This window comes from Echinops telfairi, unplaced genomic scaffold (genome assembly GCF_000313985.2).
Source record: "Echinops telfairi isolate 266 unplaced genomic scaffold, ASM31398v2 ScPeMD7_3533;HRSCAF=4204_0, whole genome shotgun sequence".
Taxonomy (NCBI): Eukaryota; Metazoa; Chordata; class Mammalia; order Afrosoricida; family Tenrecidae; genus Echinops; species Echinops telfairi.
In genome coordinates, this window is record NW_022107431.1 from 30,880,567 (window position 1) to 30,898,998 (window position 18,432).

Genomic DNA, 18,432 nt, shown 5'->3' on the forward strand with positions numbered 1-18,432 from the left:
AAAGAGACAATGGCAAACTAAACTTTATGTGTATGTGCTTTGTTTTTCCTTAGCATCTGGACAAAATATTTAAGCACAGAGAACTGCAGCAGAAGCTGGTAGATGCCAAACTTGAGCAGGCGCAGGAAATGATGAAGGAAGCAGAGGAGCGGCACACCCGAGAAAAGGAATATGTACCTATCCTTTTAATCCGAACGCATGGCTGTGGGCCGAGCGTCAAGCATGGCTGAGGATATGGTTTCCAGTAACTGTCGAAATGCCTGGGCTGTGGTGGAGACACTAACCAGGGCCGGGCACTGTGCCTACAGTATTGTTCACTGAAACTAGATCCCCATTCGGCAATTATTTTTCTCATGAGCTATGGGGCATAGGGAGGGGGTGGTGCGCTTTCAGTGTTGGACAGCTATCGGGGTTCAATGCCCAGGCCATGTACTCAAGCATAAGAGCCCTGGTGGTGTAGTGGTTTTGTTGACCAATCCTCATGGTCAGCAGTTCGAAACCACCGGCAGCCCCACAGGAGAAAGACTGGGCTTTCTACTCCTGTGAACAGTTACAGGCTCAGAAAGCCACAGGGCCTCCCGTGAGTCAACATGGACCCGATGGCAGCGAGTCTGGTTTTTATTTTAGCTCTGGTCCTTCAAGTACAGCTAGCACTCATCGGCCAGTGGCGAGGTGTGTGTTGTTATCATGCGGAGAGGTTTCAAGGAAAGGTCCGCCCCAAGATGGACCAGGTAGCAAGGCCTCCCCAGACTGGCAAACCGATGGGGGCCAAGAGTCCGACCCTGCCAACTGCATGAGGAAGGCACGGGATTCAGCACGTGCCGTCCTAGTGTGCCTGGGGCTGCCATGAGTCGGGGTGGGTGGGTAGGTGAGGGGGGCATCTCCCCAGCTAACAGCAGCCCTATGCTAAGCTCCGGTCAAGCTGCTGAAGAGCAAGAAGTGCAGGAGGCCGTGGAGGGTTACCACCACCATGGAGACTAGACAAATGAGGAGAGAGGCAATGAACAAGTCAACAAACAATGAATTCCACAGCAGAATAATGCTGCTGGGGACAGTAAGGGGGAACTGAAAGTGGAGAGGGAGCAGAGGACTGACTTGACATTGACGGATCAGAAAGGGAGGGGAGGCTGCTGGGTAGAGACCTGGCTGATGGGAGGGAGCTGCGTGGCGTGGCCTCTGGGGCGCTATCTCTAGTCCGAGCAGCAGGAAGAAAGGGCAGGCAGGCACAGAAGCAGTGGGGTGCGCTCCAAAGGCAAGCTGAGGAAATCAAAAGCCCATTGATCATGGGGGAGAACTGTTTCAGAAGAAAGTGGGTCACACCGTGTCACTTTGCAGGTCTTGGAAAGTCACGTGGATTTTACTCTCAACAGAGTGGGGAAGTGCTGGGTCAATTGAGTCAGGGAGGGGACAGACAGGGCTGCCTCTGGAAGATTTATTTGGCTCCCGGGGAGGCGGGTGGGGAGAACGAGGTTGGCTGCTCCTGTCTAGAACGATTGACCATCTCGGAAGTCTTCCAGAAGTTTGCTGAGTCAACATGGACATGGCGGCAATGGGTTCGTTGATTAATTTGTTTGGAAATAGACGGAGAGATATGAGAGTGACAGCAAGACTGTGGAGGGACCCTGCAGCAATCCAGATGAGGTGCACCGAGGGGCTGCATTAGGGAGGTGGCAGTAGAGAAGGTGAGGTGGAGCTAGGTGGAAGTTAAATTTTATCCTAACTTTAACTAAAGTAAAAGTGGGAGGCAGTGCTGAGGGACTGAAGCCACGGACACAGAGGAGAGGGAGGACCAAGGATGACCGGTCCTGATGCTTTGGGTTTAAGAAACCGGGTGGCAGTGGTGCTGACATCTCACAAAGGCCAACCACACCAAAACATGCCACAGCTGTGAGACGGGAGGCTCACAGAGGATGCATCACTTGCTGAAAGTCACACAGTGCTAGGTGACCAGGATATGGTTCAAACTCTGGTGGGTCCATCTCTCAAACTCAAGTGCGCATGACGCTCGTAGGGAGAGAATGATTTATGACACAGTCAATGAACCAATTGTTCAAATTTGGCCGTTTACTATTCAGTCATGAGCTTTTCATGTACCTAAACTCAAGCCGAGTCACTTCCATTATTAGAACAGTAATTTAAAAAATAATAATTTCAGTTTTCCAACATGGCAAAGAAAGGGGGATTTTGTAGTACATAACCTGTCATATATTTCAAATTTTTAAAAAAATACCCTTATGTTCTTAAGGAAAAGATGCATTTATTCAATCCATCTATAACCCAAGATAAGAAATAAATCATTCCATTATTCTTCAAAATCCAAGAAAAAAGATACCCCACTGTTGTCATAATTATCCTCTCAGGTAAATTCGACTTCCGACAGGATAGGGCAGCTTCGCTGTGTTATAAGAAACAGCACCACGAGAGAGGAAGAACCAGGCAAAGGTTCATGAAGTTAAAACTGGGGTGACAGCATGGACAAGAACCAGGCCAATGTTCCACCCTGGGATTTAGCAAATAGCAGATTGGAGTTAAAGAGGGGTAGCTCCCCTCAGCTACTCAAAGTTGGACATGTACCACGGTGTATGTGGTTTCCACGTCTGTGATACCATCTTAGAAGCGGTGAGATGTCAAAACAGATCGGGTGTGTTTCCTCACCTCAAGCACAATGGGCAGCCGCTGGTCTTTCTCACTGTCAAGGGTCTTCCTCAAAATATGCTGAAAGCCTTCCTAGGCAGCCAGGATGAGCAAGCTTCCCCACAACTCCAGATGGCCAGAGGGGACTGTCGGGCTTCTAGACCACAGTTGCCCCAGGTCTCTCACAAAGAGTCAGTTACACATCGAGACAGCCAATCTTCACTGTAGCCCAGGGAGGCATAATGGAACAAAACCAGTTTCCAGGCAGCAATTCTGATTTAGGGCAATCCCGTGAGGGTCAGAGTAGAACTGTAACCGCCAGCCTTCCGGCTAGCAGCCAAGGTCACCATTTACAGCGTCCAAGGACTCCTAGCACTGGACTGGCCTGTTGTTGTTTGGTACCACTGAGTCAGTTCTGACCCACAATAACCCTATGCACAACCGAAACCCACACTGACGAGTCCTAGGGCGGCCTCACCCTTGTCGTTCTGTTTGAGCCCATTGTTGGCAGCCACAGTGCCATCTATTTATTTGGACAGGGGTCTTCCTCTTCCACACTGCCCTTCTACTTTACCAAGCAGAGCTCTTGAATAACAGAAACATTCCAAAATGAATGACCTTAGAGTTTTTTGGTTGTTCTGAATATAAAAATAACGCACGAACTTTGGAAACATTTTAAAAGTAAATATTAAAAGAGGAACATCCAAATTGGCCTATCTTGAAACACAATAAATAATTCTAAACAGACGACCATCTGGCTGGCTACTCAGATTAATCCATCAGCTTCTCCATCCTCGCTAGAAGACAGCCTGAGAGATGCCCTCTACATATTCTGTGCCCAGGGCTAGTAGGCAACGGTAAGCCATGTTCTGGAATTCCCACGCCTATTCCACCCCAGTGGGTGGAGGGAGTTGGACAAGAAGCAGCGTTTCATCCTACATTAATTCTATAGCATTCCTTTTTCTATATCATATTGTCCAAAGAATGTATCACAAGTTGGGTGGCTGATAAACACAAAGATGCATTATCTCACAGTTCTAGGGGCTAGAGGTCCAATTCAGGGGATCAGTATGACCTCCCGCCAACTGATACCATGGTTAAAACCCAGCTCACATCCATAGATAGCAAGGGTGAAGACATCAACATCTTGGGGTTGGAGGGAAGGGTGGGGGCGGCAAAATTATGGCCATAACAGATTCCAAAATGTGTTTTTCCTGTTATACATGTTCTTGTATTAAAAGAATCAATGGACTGATACACAAATCGATAAAATATCACCGGGAAACATGTTGCTTCTATGAATTTTCTCCGGCTGCTTTGTACGTTTGTTGTTGTCATTGTTCGGTTCCATTGAGTAGGTCTCTACTCCTACAGCAATCCTACGAAAAACAGAGGGAGACACTGCTCAGCCCGGGTACGTGCCAGCCTCATAATGGTTGCTATGGTTGTGCCCATCCTTGCAGCCACAGTCAGTCTATCTCATTAAAGATCTTCCCCCACCCCCCTGCTGATCCTACACTTCCTCCTCCAGAGACGGGTTCCTCCAGTGAGCATGCCCAAAGTACATGAGACTAATTCTCCCAGACTCGCCTCCAAGGATCATTCCAGTGGTGTTTCTTCCAAGATGTATTTGTTTGCTCTTCTGACTGTCCATGTTCATTGCACGGTTCTTCTCCAACCCCGTAATTTAAATAAATGCACCATTCGTCTCCAATCTTCCCTGTGCATTGCCCAACTTTCACATGCATGCGAGTACATTGACAACACGGTGCTGGGGTCAGGCCAGCTCAGTTCTCAAGGTCACGTGTTTGCGTGAAGTCAGATGGTGAAACAATTGTCAAATTACACGTGAACAGCCATAAAAGACAACTTTAAAAACAATCAAATAAACAAAGAACGTTAAGCATCTAAAAGAAAAGTTCTCGACATGGTTGCTTCACAAATATCTTTAGATTCTACACTATCTTCCAAACAAGTAAATAATAAATAACTGGAAGTCTCGATCGTCACATTATGGATGTGATTTTTGTCCAAAGGAGATTCTGAACTCCAATCAGAAGATCCGAGTGCAAAATAAAGATCAGGGCACCAGTCAGTGGACATGGGAATTCATATTTTTTTTCAGATTTTAAGTTAAAATCACTAAAAAAAATTGTATGTGTCATTTTTATGGCTAAAACCAGAGGTTCTCAACCTGTGGGCCGCGACCCCTTTGGGGGGGTCAAACGACTCTTTCACAGGGGGCGCTCGATTCATAACAGTAGCAAAATGACAGTTATGAAATAGCAATGAAAATAATTGTATGATGGGGGGGGTGGGCGGTAACCACAACATGAGGAACTGTATTAAAGGGTCGCTGCATTAGGAAGGTTGAGAACCACTGCCCTAGGGTTTCTCGATGCTGTGGAGAGGAGCAAGCAGGCGCTGAATGCTGACTGGCCAGGATTGCTCGATCAGGTTCCTGAATTGTGGAGAAGGGTGGACATTGTGTGCTGCATGCTTGAGGGAGTGGCTGTTTCTCTTGTTTTTCTATTAAAGCAAGTCATTTGTTTGAGAAGGCAACTTTCTAGATCAATTATTATCTCTCCATTCCTTGTGGAGTTCCAAAAATTGCTTGATTGGAGTAATGAACGAAGCTACAGAGCCTTAACGTACTAATTACAGCCAGGCAGTGGAGTCACAGACAACTTGTCAATCCTCCATGCATCCTCTCTCCTCACAGCTCCTGAACCAGGCAGCAGAGTGGAAGCTTCAGGCCAAAGTGCTGAAGGAACAAGAGACAGTCCTGCAGGCTCAGGTGACATGGGGGGTAGACTGTGGGGGCTGCGCTTTCCTCACTCTTCCCAAGTAAAGGGACTGTGGAGCACGGGGGCGTGTAGTAGGCTGTGCAGGTGTTAGGGTAGCACATGGGATCACCTTGATCTGGGAGGGCTCAAAGGCAGCAGCAGCAACAACATGGGAATTCATGCCTCAGATTCCAGAGGAAAGACGCGGGGAACAGCTGATCCTGGGCAAATTCTGAAGTTATCCAATTGCCTCTTTCCCTTTGGGGTTGAGCTCCCTTTCTGGCAAACACTCGTTCTCGGGTTCTGGAATACCCATCTTGCCGCAGGGCCCCAGAGAGAGCTCAAACTGCTCTGCTGGTAGAAATGCTCTGGTCAACACTGTTGCCATCACTTCTGAATCCCAGCAACCCTACAGATAAGGGAGAGCTTCTCCCAATGGGTTTCTAAGGCTGTAAACCTGTATAGAAAGAGACCGCTTCATCTTGGGTCCTCAGAGCAGCTGGGGAGTTCAAATCACCTACCTTTTTATTAGTAGCGTAACTGCACCCACGGCCCCACCGGGGCTCCTCCCCAGTGCTGCAGTGCCTTCCCGGGCAGTCTCCTAGAGCAAAGTGATAGAAGCTTGGGAAACCAGAGGCCTTTCAAATGGTGCAGCATTAACCGGAGAGCCAGACAATTCACTGGTAAATGTTGATGTGCTGACTACGGAACTGATGGGAGATAATAGAGAGCTCTCTGCCACAAGACACACGTGTTCTTTGTTTTAAAAAAAATTAAGAAATTTAGAACCTAAACCATACCACCGCATGGACAAAAATGTGAATATGACCTTTTGGGATCAAATATCAGAATCATTTTAAAGTACTAATCACAAGGAGTCTGGAAGTGTAGTCTTTGAGGATTATTAGTCGAATCAAAGGGTCCCGAATTTGAAGACTAAATTCTTGAAGCAGAAGCTCACAGGCCATCTGTCAGGTAGCCATGAGCCCATCGGGCCATGGCAGAAGGCGGTGGCAGTGGTGGCCACTCACGAGGTGGGCAGTGGTGAAGGGGGCGTGGCTGGTGGGAAAAGCCCAGGGAATCCAAATAGAGTTGCTGATTCTAGCTCTGTCCCATTTGCAGCACAAAGACTTGAGAACTTGTTACAGACCATATTACAGAGGTAATATCTGTAGACTCTGACATAGAGAATGATTCATTCAGGGGACATCAAAACCTAGGATTTTAATGTCCTATGAAACATAAATATGTGATCCTATTACCTACCTGCATCCTAAGAACAAAAAGGCATCTACCCAGAGTTCATAGCCTTTCCAACAATCCTCGATAATCCCTCAGTAACTGACTGAGTTTGGGGGCCAGGGTCAGAGCCCTGGCTCTTCCATTGAGAATCTGTGTGACTGTGTAACTCAGTTAACCTCTCTGGACTAAATTAGCTTGCCTGTTAAGTTAGGATGACGTAATGGGCTCTCTGAGAGGGGATTCACATTCAGTCTTTCAAAAAACACTAACAGGTAGCATCCCTGATCTAAAAAGGTGGCTATTTTTACATCAGAAAAGCCCTCGCTCAGCAGTGATGGGCGAGTTATTCATATATTTAAGTTTGTAAAGGGAAAACCAGTTAATGAATAGTAATTTGCATAAAAAGTGTGTTTCAAGTCATACATGCAAAGCACTTAGCACAATGCCCAGCCCATAATAAGTGCAATCTATTCAACCAACTTTTTTTGAGTGCAAGACTACTACAGTAAATAAGAGAGGCAAACAATTGCTTTCTCCTTCTGCTTCTGGCGGGTAGGATGACCTCTTGGATGTCCCATCCATATCTCTCTGAAATGCCAACCAACATGAGGGAGGTCCCGGAGCCATGCATGCTGTCGGTGTAATAGTCAGGGAGGACACCGCGGATCACACGGCTCTCAAGTTGACAGGAAGCATCAGAAGAGAGGGTTAGAGATGATAGCCGCAGAGGTGCACAGTCCACGTGGGCTTTGCTCACTACGACAAGCAGAATATGAGCACCAACCCAAGTAACCCAACTGCCATAGAGTAGATTCTGACTCACAGCAACCCTGCACAGGGTTCTGAGACTATAAATCTTTATGGTAGCAGCTAGCTTTATCTCTCTCTCTCTCTCTCTCTCTCTCTCAAAGAGGACCTGGTGGGTTTGAACTGTTAACCTTTAGGTCAACAACCCTGTGCCTAACGCCCAGAGCCACCAACAGAGTCACTGGAGAAAGCCTCCAGAGGGTGGTCCTGAGGGAGACAGTGCTCCCCCGCACTAGGAGTGAGACTGTCTTCTCCACGCCTCAAGCCAGCAACAAGGAAACTCGGAGCAGAGGAAAGGGGTCTGTGTAAATTCACGCACAAGAAGGAAGTTTTTGCCAAAGAGAAAGGAGAACTGGACATGAGTGGGTGAGGGAGCTTCTTCTGATCCTCAAAAGGATGCATCGGGGAGATGGACCACACACCTGCTCATAAACGCAGAGCCCTGAGCCATTAGTGGTAACTGAGATCATTTTAGTGGATTCCAGCCAGCGATCTGGGGAAAAAAATTAAACAGAGCTGAGTAAACTATATCAAAGTAATTGCACACACTAAGTATTGTTCTATGTACCTGGTGTGTGTGAGAGAGAAAGAGAATGTCAAACTCCATGTCAATTTCCGATCCATGGGTTATGGTATTCCTTACTAATCTCCCTTAAACTTCATAGCAAGGACTTGCGAGAAACCAGTGTAGACCACCAGGGCTGCCCCAAGCTCTGTGGCACACTCACTGTCCTCATGAGTGGCAGTGGCACAACATGGCAGTCGGTTGGTGTTTGATGTGTCTATAGAAATTCGGTGTTCTTTTGAAAGGGGTTGGGCTACTTTATTGTTGCTCACTGCAATCAAACCTCTGCTGTTCAAAATCATTTGGGACCAAGTCACTCCAGATCCAAATTGTCTGCGTTCAAGGAGCTGTCCCCCAGCACACACTCCTCCTTCCAACAGCTACCCCCAGAGTGGGGGGCTAGCTAACCAGACAGCTTTTCTTCAGCTGTGTGCTTCTCTGCTTTCAAAATGACTGTCCCACAGGCACGGCCAGCTGGCCCGCTGTCTCCCTCTTTCTGGCCAACAACCCAGCCTGCAAGTCTGCCAAGTGCAGCCTCTCCTGCTTTTTCACACAGAGGACATTGCTGTGACTTTCTGAGAAATTGGGAATGTTCAAGACCCTTGAGGGGACCACGGATGCATTTGAAAATAGAGGTTCCACCAACTTCAAGTATATGTAGTAAATCTCTACTCCCTCAAAACTCGCTATTCTAAAATATTACCTTTAACCTAAGATTTTCATTTTACCTACTGCCACGACCAATCAAGTACTTACACAGTTTCTTCCCCTGCCCAATTCCCATCCCAATGCAAGCCTTGAAGTAGAGCACTGAGCCGCAGATTCACCACTCCTCGCCCATATGATGGACCCCTGAGGGTGTCGTGGGCTCTGCGTTGGGCTGCAAACTGCAAGGTTACCAGTTTGAAATTACCCACCACTCCATGGGAGAAAGATGAGGCTTCCTACCATCTGGCCCATAAGGGATCAACTTAATGGCAATGAGTTAACCCATATGATGCTTTTGTGAAAATTAGTAGAAGGCATCCCCTTCTTGTTACATTCATCTGTAGACAACTGATGAGTTGGAAATTACGTTGGATCAAAAGGGACTTCTATCAATTGGTTAAACACTGTAAATATATGAAACTACAAGGCCTAAGATGGAATAGCAATTGTTTAGATGTGGTATCGTTGGGTAGTGCCCAATTTGTCCAAGGACAGCAGCCCTCATCTTAGTCTTCCCCACATTTCCCTCATCACTTCTCTCCATTGGTCTACATTCTTCCTCTCCTTCAAGCCCAAGTTCAAGACCACCTGCCATGCTTACCGCCTTTTCAGACGATCCATTCCACTTAACTGGCTTTGTGCACTATATTCTTGTGAGCACTTAGCTCACAATCTGCTTGTCAAATTCCCTCCACAGTGGTCTTCCCAGTAGGAGTGCAAAGTAATAATAATAATAATAATAAATGCACTGCCTTCGAGTCAGTTCTGACTTACAGTAACACTACAGAGCACTATAGGACTACCCTCAGGTTTCTGAGGCTGCAAATCTCAGGGAGAGCAGAAAGACTCCTCTTTCTCCCACAGACTGCATAGGGTTCGAACTGCTGGCCTTGTGGTTAGCAGTGCAACACAGAACCACTACAGCCCCAGCACTCCTTGGAATTCACATAGCAAATAGTTTCCCTATACACTCAATGTCTCTGTTCAGGGCTCAACAAATGCTTGCTGGTAGAAGTTATGATCTATGAAATCATGATGCCATCCTGGATGATTTCATTTCTGTTTAAATATCTGCTTCCATCAAAACTGCTGAACCTATTCCTAACATTGTATTGTGAATTTCCTTAAATCATTTTTCTTTTCAAATAATGAACAATGGCATGTTGTTTTGTTCTGGAAGCATTTTGAAAGCAGCCTAAAATAGATCCACTGTGTTCTCTGTTTGCAGCTGACGCTCTACTCGGGGCGGTTTGAAGAGTTCCAGAACACTCTGACAAAGAGCAACGAGGTGTTTGCCACTTTCAAGCAGGAAATGGACAGAGTGAGTGTTGCCTGTGACCTGTGCAATGTGGACATTTTCTGTTTCGACAGGCAGGCTCCTTTGGGTTTCATTTATCTCTTGCAAGGATATTTCCGTGCATTTCGTGAAGTAATAAAGGCGTGGATTAGATTTGTGTTCTACTTTTGTATTCATAAGTCTCTGATAAAATAATCTTAGCTAGAGTAAAACAAAAAAAAAAACCCTAGGATATATTTTAAATCTGGGAAAGAACATGTTCTTTTTCTAATCCACGTATAGCTTACCAAAAAAACAAGTGCTGACAACTGAACATTTTGCTTTAAATATTGAAGCAAAAAAAAGTCCTAATCTTCTAAAGGGAAAACTGAAAACTTGTTTACAAAAATTAATTGTTAGGGTAGAAAATATAATCTTTTCTTTAAAATATCTTATGAGCTCCTTCTCAAAGTGAAAAATATACAGAACTGTATACTTTCTGTCAAATATACCACATATACTCATGTATAAGTTGAGTTTTTCAGCCTGTTTTTAATGCAGTTTTTGTGGTAAATTTAGGTGTCTCGGCTGATATTTGGGTTGGCTTATACTCAAGTATATACGGTATGGAAAAGGCTATACTTGACAGAAACTTAAACCCTAGGCAGACCACATCCTCACCAAGTGGCCTTGATCAATTCACTTAATTACCCAGAATTTTAATTTTTTAAACTATCACTGGAGGTACGATTCCCTTGCCTATTTTGCAAAGTTGTGAGTCAAATGAATTCATGTACTTTAAAAGATTTTTCCTGCAAATATAGGCAGTAATATTATTATTGGACATAGTCTTTAAGTCTTGTTTTTACCGAGTGCTTTCCCCACACAAAGCCAGCATCAGCATTGTGCTCTGAGCAGGCATTGGCATTCGCCATGTTTAAGGGTAAAAACTTTCCTTTTAGAAAAATCCTTATAAAATCAAATTTTACAATTCAGGGAGTAAACTTAAGATGGTCTTTAAAAAGGCCAAGACTTATTAAAAGTTGCAGTGTGAGAGAAGTGTCTCTCCCCTCCAAGGAGGGAAAATACAGGAGTTCCCAGAATCCTCAGGAGAAGGCCAGGCCCACACAGAGGTCTCATTGGCTATGACCTGATTGACAGACTAGACTCCAACCCTTCACACTTAATCCTCTCAAGTCCCAAATTGACACCAGGTTATGTAACTACCAGACCAGACGGATTTATCCATTTTTAAAAATGATTTTACTTATATTAAAATTATAGAGTTTTCAGACTGAAGTGAATTTGAGCACGGGGGTTGTAAATCTGGTGTCTATTTATGGACTTTAGTAGATTCCCTGGAAATTAATTAATTGAATCCAAAAATCTATTTAAGTTTACCTATATACATTTGTGGCTATAGATTCCATCAAATCCATAAGGGGGCCAATGGTCTTAAAAGGTTTATAAACCACTAGCTTAGTTAAGATGTGATTAAAATTAACAACCACTCAAGGCTCACCCAGCTTGTCCACACAGCCTGTGGGCTGACAGCACCCCAGCCAGGCCCTGTCCTCCAGGAACACCCAGCTGATGACAGCTGGCACAGAGCAGCACGTGTCCCAGCAACTGCACACCAGGGAGAGTGTGCTAGTGACCTGCCTTGCCTTTCACTGACCCAGCAGAGAGGGGCTACCACAAACTGGGAACACAAGTCTGCTTGCTAACCTGCTGTAATTGATTCACCTAAGGCCGTGTGGTAAGCAGACACCAAGTATATGTAACATTCAAGGGATTGGCCTCTCCAACACCACTCATTTTTGTTCTGCTTTGGTTTTAGTTTCTCTATGCAATTTATTCTCTTTTTAAAAAAGTTTATTGTTAGGATATAGGCCATTATAAATACTTATAAAGACTATGTGATCATGAGAGTATTACATCATTAAAAATATATAACAAAGTTACATAATTTTGATTCTGGAAAATTATATAACTTTTAGTTTTTCAAAAATTTTCCAAAAAATTGCTTCTTGCTATTCTGTCCTAAACATGGTTATTTTTTTTCAAAACTATTTTATTGGGAGTTACTACAGAGAATCATATCTTTCCATAGTTCAATCACATCAAGCAGAGTTGTACAATTGTTAGCACACAATCAGTTTCAAAACATTCTTTTCTTTCCTGAATTCCTTGACATCAGCTTTCTTTTACAGCACCACCCCCCTCCCATCACTGTACCCCCAGAAGCCCTTAGTCTACTTGCTGTCCCTATAGGCTCATCAATCATGGGTTTCAGATACTGAAAAACATGTAACAAAACTCAAGAGGGTGATCTCCAAGGACATAACACACCTGAGATAAACCCCAAGATGAACAAACAAAAACAATACAGAAAATGTTGAAAAGCAGATCAGGCCTAACGTGCATCAGAGGGAGAACCAATTGACAAGCTTTCAACCACTGAAGTCAGATTGATCTTTTTGAACTTCGATAGCCATCTCTCCAATGCACTCTATTTAGTAAACACTGTCCTCCCATCCCTGTATTATGGACAGAGGGAGATCACCAGAGGCTTATTTCCTATGTAGGTCCCACAAATGTATCTTGGACATTTAGATTTCCAAGTAGATTCTCACAATTTAGGCTCTGATACTATTCCCTCCTTCAACTTCGGTTGATAAGAATTACAGTCCTTGGGAAACACTACTCTTTCTCAAGCTCACCCGAGCAGCATTACATTGTGCTAAGTCTCAGTATCCCCATCTATCCAGTAGGGGTGAAAATAGAAACTTCCTGGTGTCGTTGTTTCTAAGATGAATTTCATTAACGTGGGTCATTGCGTTCGGTGAATTCCACAGCGTTCTCTCCCGGGGAAGGGCTAAAGGCATGGACAGCAGCCTACGTGTGGCTGCTTCTCAACTGCACCGATCAACCAACAGTTCCTGGCTCAGACCCCTTGCCCACTTTCCTCATCAATAGTGTTCTACTCAGTGAAGCAAACAATCCTGTCTTGGAACTCAGTAAGGCTGCTTTGATTCTAAATGAGAGAAAATAGCAACAAAGCAGTGTGCCCCTATGTGGTCTGTTTTTCCTGCATGGGCTTTGGTGCAAACATGTGCTCGCTACTGATGGAGAAGATTCGGGAAGAAGTCCTGGCTCTCCCTCCCCATGTCTTCAGCCCTTGACAGGGAACATACACTTGCTCAAGCAGCTGGTAACAAAGGGGCTGATCTCGATGTCAGAGATGCAGCGGAGCCTTCTTTGCTCCATTAACACATGGTGATTAACATGAATCCACTCCAATTTCCAGACAACTAAGAAAATGAAGAAGCTGGAGAAGGACACGGCCACGTGGAAAGCGCGCTTCGAGAACTGCAACAAAGCCCTCTTGGACATGATTGAGGAGGTGAGCCCATTCCTCACACGGGATTTTCTTTTTCCTTCCTTGGTGGCCATGAATTAGGATGAACTGAACAGCCTCTAGGCGAGGGGTGGGAGGAAGAGCCAAACTATTCACAGAAAATAATGATCATATAATCGTATAAAGGTAGCATTCCAAAAAAGAGCTGGATTTCTCCAGGAGTGTAGCATGGTAAATGTAATAAAAATAACCGGAGCAAAGGAATGCAGTAACTAACCCAGACTCATGACGTCCTCTGGGACCAGAATCGCATCACCTCCTGCCGGACTCCGAATTCCCCGGAGACAGGAGGCGCGTCTTCGCCATTTCCAAGAGCAGGAAACCCAGTCAGTCCAAGATGAATTGAGACACCCGCTCCCACGGTGTGTTCGCTTTTGTAGACCGATAGAGAGCAATCTTCCTCCAGCAAGCAACTGGATACTGACGTTATGCATGGTAGAGTAGAGGGTCAGTCAAAACGAGGAAGATGCTCAGCAAGGTGGATGGGCACAGTGGCTGCAGTGATGAGCTCCCACCACGACAATCGTGAGGGTGGTGCAGGGCAGTCTTTCATTCTGCTGTTCACTGGGTCCCTGTGGGTCAGAACTGACCCCACAGCCGCTCACAACAGCAGCAACAACAACGAATGATGTCAAGCACGGAATAGTCTGGGCTGACAGGCTAGCGGTGCGGGGGTGAGTCTTAGGCGCGTTTGTAAACTACAGAGCAACACCAGGTCAGGGGACGAGGATCAGCTTCCTGTCCGAGCACGCGCACCTGTCTAAAGACCCAACCAACACTGAAACAGTCTGAGCAGCCAGCCTCGTGTGTGTGGTAAGCTTCTCTAGTTGTAATGACTGTTCTAACAATTCATTCCAAATTGCAAGCAATTTCAAAGAGGGACGCTTATGATTCATCAACACATACGTGGGAATGGCTGCTGGGAGGAGCCTAGCGCTGCAGCTTATCTGTAGACGAGACCACAAAGGCTGGAGGAAGGCCAAGTCCCAGGCCTGTCTCTGTCATTGTTTTTGGCCGGCTTCATTTCCTCAAGAAAAGGCTGTTGTTGTTGATGAAGTAGCTGCAGGTTGCCCAGCACCCCCCGTGGGCAGAGTAGAGATCAGCAGGGGGTTCGAGGCTGCGACCTATCAGGAAGCAGATGACCAGCTCTGTCTTCCAAGGCCCCTTAACTTGGGTTGGAACCATCAACCTTTCAAAGGGGTGTCTGGCGTTGGACCTGTTGGCTGCCACCTGGGGTCCTCAAGGAAAGGATGGGGAGAGTAGGTAGACTGCAGTATCTAGCACACAATGCACCAAGGAGCATGAGCTCCTGGCCGAGGGTCTGTCCCAGCACCGCTCCATGGCTGGGCCCGCAGCCCCGGGGACACATTCGCAAACAAACAGTCCTGCTGGTCCCCAGAGAGCATGCTGGCCATTACACTCTTCCCTCCAGTTTACGTCTGTGTGTCTGTTTTCCAATCACAGAAAGCGCTGAGGGCGAAAGAGTACGAGTGCTTCGTGATGAAAATTGGGAGGCTGGAGAATCTCTGTCGAGCTTTGCAAGAAGAGAGAAACGAGCTCTACAAGAAGATCAGAGAAGCCAAGATGCCTGAAGAGGAAGACCCAAGCCAGCACCCCTCCAGTGAGGAGTCCGAAGTAGGCGTGCCTGGGAAGGAAGAGGTCGACTCGGAGGAGGTCCGGAGTGTCCAGGAGGCTGTGAAGAACCTGGCCGCAGCCTTCATGGTCATCCATCCTCCAGAACCCGCCCTCAAGCAGCCCAAAGAGATCCCCCCAGAATCAGGCAGCCTTCAAGGTCCAGATGATGCAGCCCACCAGGAGCCAGAGCAAGCCCCTCTGTTTCTTTCCTTGGAGTCTGAGAGTCCACTGCCTCCCCCAACACCTCAGGCTAACGCCCAAGGAAGCAACGAGGCAGAACTTCCCCCCCAAGTCATTGAACCCCACACTGGGCTGGGAGCAGAGGCCTGTGGGAAGAGCCTCCCCACTGGAGCCCAGCATGTTCAGCCACCCCGGAAACCAGAGGTAGAAGCAACCTCCGCACTGTCCCCAGCTCATGCCTCGGGACCAGCGAAGGAGGCAAAGGGTCGTGGCCCGGTCCTCCTGGTGCATGAGGAAGCTTTAGCTGGGGTGCCTGGATGTGAGGCTAGGACGGAGTGTTCACCACCACCAGTGGCTGGTGGATTGCTAGCAGAGCCCTCAGTGCAGCGGCAGCTGCCCCAAGAGGCTGACCCCAACCTGGAGGGAGTAGACTAGCCTCACCCTACCCTCTGAGGCACCTCCTCCAGACCTCCCATCTTCCCATCCCACCTCTGAATGAGATGTAAGCAGCTAGCTGCATGTCAGGAGGAAGAGCCTTAGTTAGGACCCAGACATTGTAGAGGGCATATGCAACATTTGCTCTTTGTCCTCCGTTTTTAACTGATATGGAGGAATAGCTTCCAATAGCAAGTTTATACAAAATGGCTGTTAAGAAGGTATTTAATTCAATTTCTGATTCAACAGCAAGATGGGGTGTTTAAAAACTTCCTCTGCAATAAAGCGTTGCTCTATTTATTTCTACATATCATCCAATGTTTCACAATAAGCAATGGCTGCCCAAGTTTCATTTAAATATATATTTATATATATACTCATATTTGTATGTGTGTGCATCTGTATATACATGGGTTTCTATGTGATAAGATATACTTGCATATAGATGAATGTGTGCATATATGTTATATACATGTATACAGACATATGCTACAAATTTATTTCTATCACTCTTTTTTGGATTTGTCTCTATGAAAACTATTTAGATGCAAGACAAGAATTATCTTTTACTTACACTTGTGACTACAGTAACCAAGCAGAAGTAGATTGAGGACATACATATTTAAACCTTTATGCTGGACAAAAAATCAGTGACCCAGTCAAATCACCCATTGATTACATGGCTGTAGAGCCATTTGGCAATTCTGTACAGAAATCCTGGACACAGAGATGACCACAAGAGGCCTCAACAAGAAAGCAGAATAGTGCCCTTGAAGACCCCTTGCAAAGAAAGGGTTGGGGCAGAAAGGGGAGCTAAAGGGTGGAAGGTTGAGAGGTTCCCGGCCCAGAAGAGGCTGTGCTTTGCACCACTGCCTCTGCTCTACTGTACTCCCACAGTCTCTAGAATGTTCACCTAGCCAGCCGGCCCCTTTTCTGCCACCCTTGCCCTTGGGCCCTCCCCAGAGGGTCTCCCACCACCACCTTTTGCTACCACTGCCCCAGCCTACGTTCCGAAAGCGTCTGGACCTTCTTCTTACACTGCCTGCTTCACAGCAGAAACTTACTAGACCCAGTCCTCAGCTCGAGAAACACTAAACAAAAGCTATTCTTTCCAGAAAGAATCCTCAGCGAACCTCACTAGGGGAAGGCACATTTTCTTCTTGAGGAATTCTCCCCCAGCCAGAAGTACAAAGCAGAGACCAAATGGGCCCCTGCTCCAATGACTTGCCAAAAAAGACGTGAGGACTCAGGAGAAGGCAAAAGCTAGAAACACCTGGTCCTTTCCACGGAGCATTGCAACACTACTGCTTACTAGGACCTGTCCAAATACTGATGACATCGATGACTCTGGCCCGGGTGGGGGTATTTAAGCTACCTGCTGCAAACTGGAAGGTTGGCGGTTGAAGTCACAGCGTGGCTCCTGGGGAGAAGGACATGACGGTCAGCTCTGATAAAGGGTAGTCAGGAAGATCCTCCTGGGCAGTTCTACTTCATCACACGGGGTTAACGGGGAATCACTATCAACTAGACAGCCCCTCACAACAACGAAGTGCAGGAAGAATGAAACGCTGAAGAGAAAAGAGAGATCTAAGAAGGCAAGGAGGAAGAGAGAGAGGGAGAGAGGAAAGCCAGGAGGAAGAAGAGAGAAAGGAAAGGAGGAAAAAGGTCTAACCCTAGAAGGCGAACTCAAGTAGAAAAATAGATGAAAACAAGATGCTCCCTAGTCACCCAGGAAAGCCCTCGTGTTCGCAGTTGCCCGTGGCCACATGCCAAGGCACACAAAGCGCTTTAGGCAGTCACCATGCGCTGCAAGAGCCGTACACCGGATTGCATTTGTTTGAAGTAGATAGGCCTATGACAAGAATGCTAGTCATGAAAAATAATCAGGGGGGTGGGGAAAGCATGTCATTATTGGAGAACCCATAAATTTTAAAGGCTTAAAATATTACAACCACAGGGTATGCTGCCAAATTCAACATTACTGGAAATCTCAGAGATTTAAGCGTCCAGATTAATTCGGAGCCAAATATTCACCACAACGATCTGTAAGGGTCTCCTTTCCCATTATTCACAGAGACTAGATTTCCAAGAACAGTTATATAATCTTGGTAGAGTCTCCCATCTTGAGTGTTTAGCAAGAGAAACAGGTGGGAGAGGAGCCAAAACTCCAGTAACTTGATCATGCTAAAACCCCAAACTCATTTGTTTCATCCAAAAGACATTCATAACAACACCTTATTCACTACCATCTAGATCTTAGAGTTTCAGATACAATAACTTGCCTGAAATTTGCACGGCTTAATAGAGACGTTTGGAGTCTATAGTAACTGTCTATATTTAATAGTCGAAGCATGTTTTATTATAGTCTTTTGTGCTAGAATTTAGCCCTAAATGATAACCGTAACTCTCAAGGTCTGAATGAAGAAGCAATTTCTACTCTTAATCCAGTTCACATAGCTGTGTCTAGAGATGCCAAGTCTAAGATACAGAAACATTAGTTATTACTGTTTTCTAAATTAAATAACTCTACTTTCTGTATCTATTAAAATGATACTTCTCTTCCCCAGTTCTCTATTAGTTTGTTTTTAAGTTTTTCGTTTACTTTTAGCTTACTTTGGTGACTTCTATGTCATGGTAGAGTGGTTAAGCACTCAGCTGCTAATGTACAGGTCAGCAATTTGACCCCACCGACCGCTCTTCAAGAGAAAGACAAGGCAGTCTGCTTATGTAAACATTACAGCTT

At 45.9% G+C, this 18,432-nt stretch overlaps 1 protein-coding gene across 1 annotated transcript in view; it reads left to right on the top strand.

The window, feature by feature from the left end:
• The window catches only part of TXLNB (taxilin beta), a 59,509-nt gene extending 43,440 nt beyond the window's left edge, over window positions 1-16,069 (top strand). Inside the window, exons 5-9 of the mRNA XM_045294587.1 lie at window positions 54-173; window positions 5,357-5,431; window positions 9,971-10,063; window positions 13,329-13,424; window positions 14,904-16,069. Coding sequence (XP_045150522.1) covers window positions 54-173; window positions 5,357-5,431; window positions 9,971-10,063; window positions 13,329-13,424; window positions 14,904-15,689 — 1,170 coding nt within the window. The 3' untranslated portion in view covers window positions 15,690-16,069. The remainder of the gene's footprint in view (window positions 1-53; window positions 174-5,356; window positions 5,432-9,970; window positions 10,064-13,328; window positions 13,425-14,903) is intronic.
• Window positions 16,070-18,432: the final 2,363 nt, after the last annotated feature.